The 13,407-nt window shown below is 29.0% G+C and overlaps 5 protein-coding genes and 1 long non-coding RNA gene across 8 annotated transcripts in view; 4 read left to right on the forward strand and 2 right to left on the reverse strand.

Moving 5' to 3' along the window:
• The first annotated feature begins 288 nt into the window (after positions 1-288).
• Positions 289-4,239, forward strand: LOC132909191 (YTH domain-containing protein 1). Of its 2 annotated transcripts, none has more exons than XM_060963865.1 (6): positions 289-800; positions 1,418-1,907; positions 2,076-2,292; positions 2,377-2,581; positions 2,655-2,931; positions 2,999-4,239. In XM_060963865.1, the coding sequence occupies exons 2-6, from the start codon at positions 1,564-1,566 to the stop codon at positions 3,327-3,329; spliced, it is 1,374 nt and encodes a 457-aa protein (XP_060819848.1). In that variant the 5' UTR covers positions 289-800; positions 1,418-1,563; the 3' UTR covers positions 3,330-4,239. The 2 variants fall into 2 exon arrangements, with proteins under 2 accessions (XP_060819848.1, XP_060819849.1); XM_060963866.1 differs by having other exon boundaries at positions 289-519.
• A 127-nt stretch (positions 4,240-4,366) lies between these two features.
• Positions 4,367-6,014, forward strand: LOC132909197 (carbohydrate sulfotransferase 11-like). The gene is made up of 5 exons (XM_060963874.1): positions 4,367-4,695; positions 4,782-4,978; positions 5,054-5,173; positions 5,238-5,381; positions 5,459-6,014. The coding sequence occupies exons 1-5, from the start codon at positions 4,423-4,425 to the stop codon at positions 5,853-5,855; spliced, it is 1,131 nt and encodes a 376-aa protein (XP_060819857.1). The 5' UTR covers positions 4,367-4,422; the 3' UTR covers positions 5,856-6,014.
• Positions 6,015-6,278: 264 nt separating this feature from the next.
• Positions 6,279-9,050, reverse strand: LOC132909183 (SUMO-activating enzyme subunit 2). The gene is made up of 8 exons (XM_060963848.1): positions 8,838-9,050; positions 8,455-8,609; positions 8,099-8,386; positions 7,954-8,021; positions 7,667-7,885; positions 7,334-7,591; positions 6,674-7,260; positions 6,279-6,593 (listed from the first exon to the last, which is right to left on the reverse strand). The coding sequence occupies exons 1-8, from the start codon at positions 8,979-8,981 to the stop codon at positions 6,312-6,314; spliced, it is 2,001 nt and encodes a 666-aa protein (XP_060819831.1). The 5' UTR covers positions 8,982-9,050; the 3' UTR covers positions 6,279-6,311.
• A 54-nt stretch (positions 9,051-9,104) lies between these two features.
• Positions 9,105-10,680, forward strand: LOC132909200 (uncharacterized). The gene is made up of 3 exons (XM_060963879.1): positions 9,105-9,429; positions 9,533-10,001; positions 10,069-10,680. Exons 1-3 carry the CDS (start codon positions 9,396-9,398, stop codon positions 10,583-10,585), a joined length of 1,020 nt encoding a protein of 339 aa, XP_060819862.1. The 5' UTR covers positions 9,105-9,395; the 3' UTR covers positions 10,586-10,680.
• Positions 10,681-10,869: 189 nt separating this feature from the next.
• LOC132909201 (phosducin-like protein) lies at positions 10,870-12,345 on the reverse strand. 2 transcript variants are annotated; one of them, XM_060963882.1, is made up of 4 exons: positions 12,205-12,345; positions 11,689-11,977; positions 11,196-11,610; positions 10,870-11,124 (listed from the first exon to the last, which is right to left on the reverse strand). In XM_060963882.1, the coding sequence occupies exons 2-4, from the start codon at positions 11,893-11,895 to the stop codon at positions 10,892-10,894; spliced, it is 855 nt and encodes a 284-aa protein (XP_060819865.1). In that variant the 5' UTR covers positions 11,896-11,977; positions 12,205-12,345; the 3' UTR covers positions 10,870-10,891. The 2 variants fall into 2 exon arrangements, with proteins under 2 accessions (XP_060819865.1, XP_060819863.1); XM_060963880.1 differs by having other exon boundaries at positions 12,075-12,307.
• A 469-nt stretch (positions 12,346-12,814) lies between these two features.
• The window catches only part of LOC132909216 (uncharacterized), a 149,534-nt gene continuing 148,941 nt past the window's right edge, over positions 12,815-13,407 (forward strand). Inside the window, exon 1 of the long non-coding RNA XR_009658506.1 lies at positions 12,815-13,011. This is a non-coding gene — a long non-coding RNA (uncharacterized LOC132909216). The remainder of the gene's footprint in view (positions 13,012-13,407) is intronic.

Consider the following 13,407-nt stretch of genomic DNA (forward strand, 5'->3'; position numbering starts at 1 on the left):
TTTATATTTAAATACATCTTGATTTAAGTAATAAATTTAAATGAATGATCTTCAATAAATCAGTAAAATAAATCCTATCCTATAATGATAAGAAAATATATATAGTTTCGCATGTATTTAAGAAACTTTATCGTTGGACAAGATTCTATTATTTTCTATATTTAAAAAAGATAGTTTTTTCTATAGAAAATATGTAAGTTTGTAAATAATTTTCAAAATAAAATAGAAATAATAAAATAAAATTTCCTAAAATCCATAATAAATTTTCGGCTTGGATTTTCACCTATAATTCTTCCTATCGATCGTAATGAACACGTCATATAATGGACGCCATGGTTTATGCATGCGCGAGGAGATAATCAGCTATTGTGTTTTCTTGGAGAAAAGCCCCAATTCCTTGTGGAAGTCTCCTGTGTATTTCGTGCAGAGAAATAATAGAAATAGTTGTTAAACACATGGTAGTCATTGAGCATTCTTGCGTGAGGTGCGAAGTGTGTTAAGTGAAGAACGAGTGTGCACGTAAGTGTGTACGAGCTGCGTAAAGGTTTATAACATCAAGGACTTACGTTTGTAAAACGAACTTTTTTAATGAAATCAATGATGAAAAAGATGGTTTTGAGTATGTTTTGTGGTGCTGACGTTGCTATTAAGAATAATATTCACGACGAACTTTCCTAGGCATAGCCTTCGCGTTTTAAAAAAGACTGCATAGAGACGTCAAACGAGTATGATGTGTTATTATCTGAAATACAGAAAAACTCGAAGACTCCTCGCCTTCTCATATTAAATAGGCTAAAAAAGTACATTTTAGCAAGACTATCTACCTTACGATAAACTTTTGTATATAAAGTTTAAAAGAGATATTTGTGTTCCGTAGAGCAACAAGAATTGTGTCACTACACTCTGTTAAATTAAAGAAAGAAAATCTCTGCAACATTTAAAGCATGTTTATTTTTAACTTATACATGGACTTAAATGCTCATGAATTATTAAGAAAAAGGAGCTTTTCCTTTGCTGAACATTGTTTCTAGCAAAACAAAAACTTTAGCGGTATTAGATATAATCTATATCTACTTGAAGCAAGAAATGTTTGAAGTCTTGCAGTAATAGTAGATATATATTGAAAACTTCTATAAGACTTATAAATATTTTAATTAAACTGCATAAGGACAATTTTAATATTAAACATTTTGACAAATGGACTTTTTAATCTTTTACCACAGTGACTTAAATCGGATTTCATGTGCAATCTTCTGAACTTTTCTTCTCATATACTAAAAATGTTACTACATTATTTCCTACTACGTAATTGTTATAAAATCTACAAGATCCATTCAAATATGATATTGTTCTTGGACAAGTATTATTGCATACTGGATATCCATCTAGTAAGCCCTTTTTTATATTTGCGTTTCAGAAAAGGTTTAAAGGCACCAGAACTGCATTGGCTCTCTCTTCATACAAGAAAACCCGAAAAATCCAGAAATACAAAGCCTGGATGACGGGACAAGTGACAACATACTTTTGAGCAATAGTGAAAGTGATCAAATAAAAAGTGAAAATATGGACAATAATACAGATGGAGACAACTTAAATCTGAGCTGCGGGGAAAATGACATAGTAGATGAATTAAAAATTGCTGCAGATGAAACTTATGATACACGTAGTGAAGTTTCATCTAGTAGTTCAAATTCTGATTCTAGTCAACCAAGCATAAGCTCTGTTTCAACAAAATCTTCACGTGGAGATAATAAACGTAATCGGAAAAATAGGGGTAAGCGCGCTAGATCCAGAGATTCTAAATCTTCTAGCCCTGAAACAAAACGTGCAAGATCTAAGGAGAGCAAAGGAGTTACTAAGAGCTATGATTATGCAACAAAATTAAATTACTTGTTTAGAGATGCAAGGTTGGATATTTTTTAAAATACAAATCCTTTTTATATATATTTCTTTTTACAAAACTAATGTGTGAATTATAATTATGAACTAGTACTATCTGAAATTACTTATAAATATTTAGATAAGTATAATAATATAAAAATGCCAAGAACATGTCTTAAAGTTTTTTTTATCAGATTTTTCATCATCAAATCAAATAATGCTGAAAATGTCACACTATCAAAGGCTAAAGGAGTATGGAGTACATTACCCCAAAATGAAGCCAATTTAAATCAAGCTTATAGAGAGTCCAGAAATGTTCTGCTTGTTTTTTCTGTGAAAGAATCAGGGAAGTTTGCTGGGTTTGCAAGACTAAGTACAGAATCTAGAAGAGATGGAGCACCAATTTCTTGGGTTTGTATATTTAATTTAAAAAATATATATATCTTTGAAAATTGTGTTACATGTTATTAGGAAGGAAGTTTATATAAATTTTAGGTACTACCACCTGGGTTGTCTGCAAAAGCTTTGGGTGGTGTTTTTAAAGTTGATTGGATATGTAGAAAAGAATTACCATTTACAGCAACACTACATTTATATAATCCATGGAATGATGGTAAACAGGTGAAAATTGGACGTGACGGCCAGGAAATCGAACCAAGAGTTGCAGAAGAATTATGTCGATTATTTCCAGAAGATGAAGGTACATGAAAATATACAATATTTTTCTGTGAGAAAAAGAATACAATTGTTATAACTTATAATAAATCTTTTAGGAATTGAAATGACCCCTATTTTGAGAAAATCTAAGGAAGCAGCAAAACATATTATGAAATCTCGTTCATATCGAGATAACAGACCTGTTAATAGCAGCCCTAGATTTTTACGCTCAAGGGGAGGCAGAGGACGTCGACTTTTCTTAACTTCACGATCTCGCTTAGCTTCATTAGCTAGAGGATCCCATTTAGTTGGTACTGAACATAGAGGATCAAGAGATCATCATCATCATCGGTATGCTACTTGGTTTAATCGAAGCGATTCTCCTTATTCCAAGTATGTACGTGTTTTGACATATGTCGTAAATTTAATATGTTATTTTTGATAGAAATGAATTTTATAGGGGATATGGTAGCACAGGATTGGGTGTAGCTGCTGCAGCTGAAGCATATGTTGCAGATTATATGCGTACTATGCAACATCAGTTGCCTCCTCTACCTCCTTATGCTGCACCTCATCCATATGATTCTTTACCTCCGCCGCCGCCACCACCTAGGTATTACGATGGTTTACCATTACCACCTGATTACAGTGCAGCGGCATCCGCACTTGAAAAACGTAGTTACGAAAGGAGTGTAGACGAATTCTTGTGGAGAACGGCAAGTCGACATAGTCGACACAGTGATCATCGATCCTCTCGTGATCATCATCATAGATATAGGGACCGTAGATAAGAAATTTTGAATATTATCTTCATTCACCTATTCTGTCATTTCTTCATTCATGCACATATAGTAAGGGTTTTTAAGGTACTATGACACTTATAATCATGGCAATAGTAAATGTTTAATTATCATGCGATTATTCGTACTGATAATTCAGAAAGAAGTAATTTAAAGCTTTAATTGTATACATAAACATATTTACATATGCGAGTAATACTTCGTTTTTAACAGAATTGAAATATCATTTTAGATGAAATAATGCGAAATTGTAAAAATAATTTAACCAATTTTTTCTTTTACATAATATATAATAAAAAAGCTGTAAAACTGATTCACAATTTACCAGCTCTTATATTATATGCATTTAGTATCAATGAAACATAAGTTTTTTGATTAATAGTCCACTTAACTTACTTTCTAATTTTTACTACTTATTTTCTAATCTTTTCATTATATTCAATTTAAATATATATATATATATATATATATATATTTGTAATTTTTACATATGTTGATATATTTGAGCTTTTTTACAAATAAAGATATTGAATTGTGAATCAACTAAATCATGATAAATAACTGCTTTTACATTATCTAATATGCGAATTTCTATAATCTAATTGTATCATTTTAATATAGATCACTGCCGCCGATAAAAATTTACTTTTCTAGCACTCCAAAATGATTAAAACGAATAAACTACTTAATATGAACTACAATCTTTTCACAAACAAAAATTTATGAAGATAATCAATAGCAGAAAAAAATATTTTGGTCATAATTAGCAATATGTATCACTCATAAACTGCATGTAATTATCACTATCAATTACAGAAACAGCCTAACATTATGAATATAAACTGATTTATATAGTATGTTTTTGACGTTATTTCGTAGTAAAGATTTAAAAAAAAATTAATTGATTTTGTCTCTTTTTCACCTTTTCAACAACATCACGTTCGATCTTTTCTTCACCATATTATGTAGGAATAATGGAACTAAGAGATAAGTTTTATCTTTTATTCCACTTCCACAGGCAATTCATGGACGGATGTTTTAATGTTGGCAGTTGACTGTCACAATAATCTATTCAGTTTTAATTATGTCACTTCAAATACAATTTATAAAATGCATGCTATGTGTTATTCTATACATTGCAGTTTGCTTTTTTTTATTAAAAATAAAACAGGGTATTTACTTAACACAATATCCAGTTTCGTTGTTTTTAGTAAAGTATAATCAAACAAAGCAAGAATGTTCTGTAGTTTCTCAATCAGTTAATAAAATAAAAAATCTCAATCAGGTAATAAAACCAATCAATTTAGAAACCAATCAATTTAGTGATGAAATGAAAGGAGAATTAATAAATTTACAGGTAAGCAATTAGACGTTTATATTAGTTGAATGTAGTATATAAAATATATATGTGTGTATACGACCACTATTTTGTTTTTTAAATAGGAATGTGCAATTATTCTGCAACAAATTTCGAATGTATGTATGAAATATAATTTAAAAACTCCTTTAATAAAAAGGCATTTTTTATATAATGCTGAACATAAATCAATGTACTGTTGGATTCGCAAAGTAGCTTCAACAAGTTTTACAAAATTATTTGCAGATATGAAAAATCGTCCACCCACGCGAAGCTATTATAAGTACTTATAATTTTTATTTATTATTTAATATATAAATAATTTCTTCAATTACTTTAACTTGTAAATTATTTATAGAGATGTAGACATTTTATCACCACGAACATTAACAGAATTGCAGCTTTTATCAAATGATACAAAAATATTTAAACTTCTTGTCGTACGAGATCCTTTTCAAAGGCTTGTGTCATCATATAGGTAATAATTTTCAGTATTTCGTGTATATTTAAATTATTAAATAACATTGTCCTTTTGCTTTTAGAGATCGAATAGCAGATAATTCAAAACATACTGCACAAGCTTGGATTTATACAGAAAAGATATTCCGTTTTACAAGGCCCCAATTGTTTCATTCGAATACAACAACTGGTAATTTTCAAGAAAAAGTATTTACATCTGATAAAAGGTATAATGATTATTTTATAAAAATATCTTTATTCAATTGTTAATAGATTTTTAACACATATTTATTTTTTTGTGAAGGTTAAAGATAGTACCAACTTTTAGAGAATTTTTGGAGTGGCTTTTACAAACATCTGAAAAAGATGATGTTCATTGGACTCAATACTATTCGCACTGTGCTGTATGCGACGTACGATATAATTATGTCCTAAAGTTAGATGATTATACATATGGACAAATTAATTATGTGTTCTCTAAATTTGGTCTGGATAAAAATAAGGCATATTTTCCTATGTTAGGGGAAACGCAGGGTGGACACACAAACTTTGACATTACATGCAAATATTTTGCAAATTTGACACAAGATACAGTTTTAAAATTGTACGAAAAATATAAAATTGATTTTGAAATGTACAATTACAATATTAATCAATATATAAATTGTGCAAAGAAAAGATTCGTTGAAAAGAAACCATAATTCAATAGAAAAATATTTTGTAGTAAGAAAAATGTATTTATTATTTGTTTGTATAAAAATGCATTCCATAACTACAATCCATGAAATTAGATACTACAAACATAGCACTATGTATTTTTATAAATATCTGTAAAAATTAAAATATATATTCAAAAATAATTTCAGTAAAGTTACTATTATACATATGTCACTTGTTCCAGTACTTTATCATCATCATATGTACTATGAACTTATTTACTAATGATTGTATTTTTATTTGTGAATTATATTAATAAAATTACATGAAAATTTAGATTGCAAAATAAATCACATAAAACAACTACTGGAATTGATATGTATGCACACTTTTTGTACAAACATACGTTTCTGTATAAATTTAATCGATTAGTGTATTGATTGCAAAAAAAAACGTAATTTGTCAACTTTTTATGAGGTATATCAATGTATTTCACTTACTCACTGCGAAGTTGCAGCTATTTGCATGTTATCATCATGTACAATTAAACAATCATCATCTTCTGAATTCTTATGTATTTTAAAGTTTGATTTTGCTTTATCAGTATCATTATTTATATCACTTTCAATAATAGAAATATCATCATCCACATCATTAACTTCCAATTTCCGTTTCTTTGAAGATACATTTTCTTCGGGAGTTGCAGTTTTACGTTTCTTTGCCATATCCGATGAAACCGCCTCAGTTTCAACTAACATTACATTATCATCAGATGTCTCCACCTGAGTAAAATTTTTAGTTTATATATATATATTTTTTTAAAGTTCTAAGCATTAACATGTGCATATATTATTTTACTTACCTGGCCATTTGAAGTAGACGGTTTCACTAAATCATTAGCTTCTTTAGGTTTAAGATCCTGTTCTTTGGCCAAAATTACGAAATCAGGACTATCACCTTTTAAATTTGGTCGTTCTCTATAAACTATTGTTACAGTTAATGAATAATTTTGTTGGAAATCATCGATTTTAAGAATGGTACCATCTTTAATTCCTAATTCCTCTAGGAATTTATTATTATTGTCTTCAGTTTCCCCTTCTTCACTGCTAATAACAACAGTACCAGTACCATCTATTATAACATCTGGAGCAATCATGTTTAACCTATTTTTTAATACTACTTCATCAAGTTCCTTGATTGTCGTTTTTGACGTGTCGATTGCTAATACGGCCTGTGGTGTAGGTGCACAAACATAACATTTTGGATTTGGTGGATTAACATTTTTTTCTGGTACTAATAATTGATTTCGATGATTCATTTTCGAACGTAAATATACAGATTTACATGCTTTTAAATTATTCTCGAGAATTCGGAATGCATGGAGAACAACTAAACCAGCAACTATTGCGTTTGTAGTTGCGATTGCAGGAATTATATTTCCTGCCATTGCTGTAGAATATTAATGAAATTAGAAAGATTTATAACTTTTTCATACTATAGTAACTAATAATTATTTTCCTACATTTTATATCAAACCTCGTCTTCTGAGGTATACCAAAAATGTAAGCTCTTATATTGGCACATGCAGCAACAAAATCCATTGAACTTTGGTCATCTTTATCCCAAATCAAATGGTTATTTGGTGATTTTTCTTGCAAATTTTTCAAATTACTGCTTAAATTTTTGACTGATTCAGCAAACACTGCTCCGCATTTGGAAATACTCCAACGTTGTTGATCTTTTAAGCCAGGTTCATTAACTTCTTTACTGCATCCTGGTACTATATCATAAAAGATTTTAATAAAATACACAAATTTTTAGTCAAACAGGAACTGAAAGCAATTATTTTACAGACCTCCATCTGGTAATTCTTTCCAACTTAAAGGAGTAGGTGGTCTTCTTTTCTTCCATAAATTATCCATACTTAGTAAATATTTTATATCATCATGAAATAATTTTGTAAATAATTTCTCTGAATCATAATTACATGATTGTGCCCATACTTTAGTTGATATTCTATCAACATTTCCTTTTTCATTTGATTCTGAATTTAAAGCACCTTGGCCTGCAGAATCTGTAACACAATTTCTATATGTACATATTACTTAAACAATTTATAATAAGTTTAAATATTACTATTACCTGCTGCTTCTGGATCAGCAGTATCTGGAGAAACATCTTGGTCAGGATCTTCTTCACCAAATAACTGGCTATATAAAATGTAAGAGTACTTTCTTATATTGTTTTATATGTTTCTTTTAAAAGAAATATCAATTTAAAGACTTACTTGAATAAATGTTTTGCCCATACTATGCAATGAATTGGCTCACTAGGTGTATTACGTATTGTACAACCAGGGAAAGTTTTTTGTGTAGCTTTTGGTGTGCATTCATAACACTGACTCAATCCTTTTTTTATAAGTTCTACTTGACCCTCGTAACCAGCTGTACCAGATTCAATTAATGGTACATCTGCTGCTAAACACATTCTATTTACATGATTCCTAGCTGCTCTGTTATCAAGTGCATTCATAACTAATGTAAACTTTTTAAAGAATGATACTCCATAATCAGAACTGTGAATGTAAAAATACATAATTAATTATAAAATATAATATTACTTTAATAATATAAAAATACTTACCTTGTAATACTGTCATGGTAATGAACTATTTTTGCATCAGGATTAAACGTTAGTGCTGTTTCCCTCGCAACATCAGCTTTTGATTTTCCCACGTGTTTCTTTTGGAATAAAAATTGTCTATTTAAGTTGCTAACATCAATTGTATCTAAATCAATCTGAAAATAAAATTATACGTTGATTAGATGTTAAAAAATAATCTTTTTACTATTTTAACAATAATGATTTCAATAACTTTCTTTGTAAAATCATAGTATCAATATGGTACATTGCAACAATATAAATGCCGGTTTCAAAGTTTGGCGAAGAATGAATAACAGTAAAGGAGGGAAAAATGCGTAGGTTAGAAAGTTACTACATGTTTTAATAAATATTAGCATACTTACAATATCAATATTGACAAACCCTGTCATAACTAGATTTTTTAATATCTCACATCCAATTCCACCAGCACCCACAATAAGCACTTTACTTTGAAGTATTGCATTTTGTAAATTTTCATTAAATACTCCATTAATGTTGGCCGCCATTTTTTAGGTTAAAACAACGATTCATACAAATGGTGAAACGTCCTCTATGGCTATAAACGTACTAACTACTAACGTAGATACAACATGGACACGTTACATGCAACCTTTCTGTATAGATCTATATAAAAAGATCTATACATAAATGAATATTATTTGTCATATTTTTTAAATGTTATAGTTGTACTGAAGCATAATTACTTAGTTCTAATAAATAAAATAAATATTTAATTTTTAATTTTATTTATTTTAACACCGCACGAAAATTATTTAAATATAGTTATGATGTAGGGAATTTACAAAAGTATGAGCACACATTCTTCTCTACTAGTTTGATCATTTTTTCAACCGTTTGAATTTGAAAGACTTTCCAAAACAATCGTAGTAGTTAGTTAAGAGTTATAAGAAGTTGACAATATGAATAGTTCTGGCGATTTAAGTCAGATCTCTGGTATGTAAATTGTCTAATTAAAATCTTTAAAATTGAGTATAATATAAATCTATAATAGGAAAGAGATTCATAATATAGCAGAATAAATTTCATTTATTTTTAGATATTTCCCGAATTTCTCGTTTGAATTGTAGTCGAATATTTGGTAGAATAGATTCATTGCAAAACTTATTTGAACAACAATGTAGTTTGAGTTACAATACAAGCAGAAATACTACAAATCAAGAATCTAACCATTTAGAAAAAACTATAAAATGTCTTGCTTCATGCGAAGATAGCATAGGAGAATATGTAAAAAGCAAAATAATTTTAGAATGTATAAAAGAGGCATCAATGAATGTAAAAGGGACATTGTCTGATGATGTTGTTTTCAAACTAAAAGGATTACTTTCAATTCATGAGCTTAATAAATATATGCATTTGCCATCTACATCAAAAAATATACAAGAGGAGTTATGTATTTTGGGAATCACAGATTTGCCAAAATATGATCTTAGTTATGAAGAAATACTAGACATTAAATATTATGTGGAAACACTGCTACGAGAGAAGATACATGAATTTATATTGAGGTTTATCATTGTTTAAAATTTATTACATTTAAAAGAGTAAATCTAAAAATGTTATGTTATATTTCAGATATGAACAATTAGGAGGAAACCTGAAGGAATCTCTAAGATCAATTGATGGCAATATGCGTAAAAAAATGTTTGAGCCTCATGAAATACAAATATTCCAATGGAAAGATAAAATTGAAGAATTATGTGCTCAATATGAAGCAGATATTATGAAATGTAAGGCTTTGATGAATAAATGGAATACCTTAAAATACAAAGATGTAAGTAAACTTTATTTGGAAAAAACAGAACACATATTATTGCAAGCGCAAGTTGCAGAAGTGCAAGCAAAGATTACAAAGTTGTCATGTATTATAAAAATGTATAAGGAGACTCCAATAACGATTGACGCATTCAGAACATTAAATGTAGCCATAGATAAGAAATTATTTGCAATACTGAATGAAATCAAAGAGAAGGAGAACTTGAAAAAACAATATGAGAAGTTACAAAACACAGAATATAATGAAATCTTAAAAACTTATCTACATTTTTGCAAAGCTATCGAGAAAAAAAAACAAATATTAGAAAAACTTTAAGTTATTTGTCCAAAAGAAAATCAATTTTGAATGTATTTCTATATAAATTTATATCTTGTATAAAAATGAATATAAATATATATACTGTTTATATGCACTTTCTGATATCACATAATATATATATAAATTTATTTCTACCCATAAAAGGTATTTTCAGACATTTTCATTCCTATTACATTTAAGTAATATTTATTACAACTCTTTAAGTTGTTTTACCTAGGAGTAAATAGACAAGAACTGTTAAATTTATTAAATTATATTAGGAAGAACATATTCAGAACATATTCATGAAAAAGTTTGTTTCATTTATTCACTGTCTGATAAGGCATGTTCATCATGTGAAGTGATAAGAGGTACACAATTTTTATCAGTAAGCATTCCATGTTCAATTAAAAAGGCTTCAACATCAGAGGCATAAAAATCTACTCCTAAATAATCTGTTACATGAACAAAATTTCCTATAACTTGAGCAGCTTTATAAACTAACAAAGCTGGAACTCCTTCTTTCTTAAAATGTTTACTGAGTCCAGCTACTGAACCTGTAACAAAAGTAATATTATATATCATAATTTTGGTGATGTAAAAGCAAATAAATGTTCCAAGTACAAACCTAAAATTTTACAGAATTTCACAAAGGGATAGTTCTCTGCAACGGATATTAAACAACCATTCATAGCCTCACAGCCAGGAACATTAGGTTCATAAATATGAACAACAATTGTCACTGATTTGTCTTCATTGTCAATTGCTTCTAAAAATTGATCAGCTGTTTCCAAATTAATTACTCTACGAAAACAAAGTTTCTCAGTTCTTGCAAGCATCTCTTTCATCCTTTGTTTCTGATATTGTAGAAGAAATTCATCAGTTAGTAATTCAGCGAGATCAGGATCAGTTTGCATAATTTTCTCTTTTTCTTCATCTAAAGAGCTACGACATGTTAGACTCAGTTTCTTTATTAATTGAAGTCTTTCTTTTTCTTGTTCGTCTCTTTTTTCTGCTTGCAGTTGTTTGTATCGTTGCCAATCCTTAAAATACGATTAAAACATATTGAAATATACATTACAGTTCTAAATTTTCATTAAATATCGCAATCACAATTTTACTTTTATGACACCCTTGGGACCTGTATTGCTGGAAGTGCCATCCCATTCTGAAAACGATGGTTCTATGGAATCCGTAATGATTTGTGAATATTTTTCATCTTCTGTCTCTTTGTCAGAGTCTCCAGAATCATTTTCTTCGTCTTCGCTGGAGCTACTACAATAATAGTGCAACTTTTCGCCTAAAATCTTATCTTCCAAAGTTGACATGTTTAATTATATCGTTGTTAAAACAATTTACACTATTTATTTTACTGATATTTCACTTGAGTATTGTGATATTGGAGAAACCCTACAATGTTTATGTCATAAAGTTGTTTACTGCTTAATACAAGTTTGTGTAAATAACATTAAAATACCATGTAGACAAATATATATTTTAAATTTACCTAACATTACATCTCAATCTTATACTTATTATACAAGCAACACGAAGTGATTATAAATAAAATTATATTATTTAAGTTTGAATAGTCAAGAATATTGGCTTCGAAATGTCAATATTCGTAATTAACTTACGAAGACGCCGTAGATATGTAAGAAGCAAAACACAGACGAGATATAATATAGACCTGATATTCAATGCTGTTTCATGTTCCACATTTTGGGGATTGCCAAGTCGATAGTAAGAAGTTATCTAATTTACTGGCTTATGCACTTTAATATCAAAATACGTCGATAGATGGAGTTCATACCTAATGTCGTATTCCGCCAGATAACGTTTCACAAAATTAAATTCACCAGGCAAAACAGCAAATTTAGTTTCTTGTGTTATCACTAGAGGATATTACTTATACGATGGCGTAGTGAATTGCATCGTTTTTGAGTGTTCATAAATCGCGCGCAATTATTACGTTTTGTAAATTGTAGCTGAATTTGTTAGAATAATGATTTTTTTTTTAAATCGTTTATTTTGCCAAGATTTGTTTTTTTTTTTGTACATTTTTGAGATTCACAATAAACAATGAATTTGAGTATAGTGTGTTAGGCAAAAGTACCGATACGCGTCGGTACGACGTAACCATGTTATATTATGTGTCGTGGTTTTACGGTTTTTGTGTTTATTTTTATTTTTTGGATTTAAGTCGCAGGGGAGCGGGGCTTTTGTGTATTTTTGTCCTGAAACTTGGCCGCAAAACAGGACTCTTGTTAGAATAATGATTGTTATGTAGTGTGATTATTTGCGAAACGTGGTGAAGAACGAAAATTTCGTAATAGAACTCGGTATTCGTTCATTGTAATGTATATCTACGGTTTCCAATAACAAGAAGACGAAGCAAAAAGGAAGAGCAAGGTTATACGAACGTCTCTTTTCTTTGTCAATTGGTAATGTACGATTTCTATGCATTACTTATATTCATTCTATATACATATATTCTATTATATATAAATATATCTGCATTATAATGTATATTTCATTAATTCATATATATTAGTAACAGTTACATATTGTCATTACAAACTAACGTATACATACTTATAAGAAGTGGTGCACTCTGTTATACCTGCTAAGTAATAAATCTTCAAACCATTTCCAACGAAAGTTTCAAAATATAAAACTTTGACCACTCTATCATAAACGTTATATGTATAAAAATATATTTTCAGCTCTAGTTAACGCTATGTGCATACCTATACATATATGAATATACATCTAAATTAAGTCACAAGATAAAATATATATTTATGGTTAACGTATGATAATAATCCATTTAAACAAAC

The sequence above is a fragment of the Bombus pascuorum genome, chromosome 7, assembly GCF_905332965.1.
Source record: "Bombus pascuorum chromosome 7, iyBomPasc1.1, whole genome shotgun sequence".
Classification (NCBI taxonomy): Eukaryota; Metazoa; Arthropoda; class Insecta; order Hymenoptera; family Apidae; genus Bombus; species Bombus pascuorum.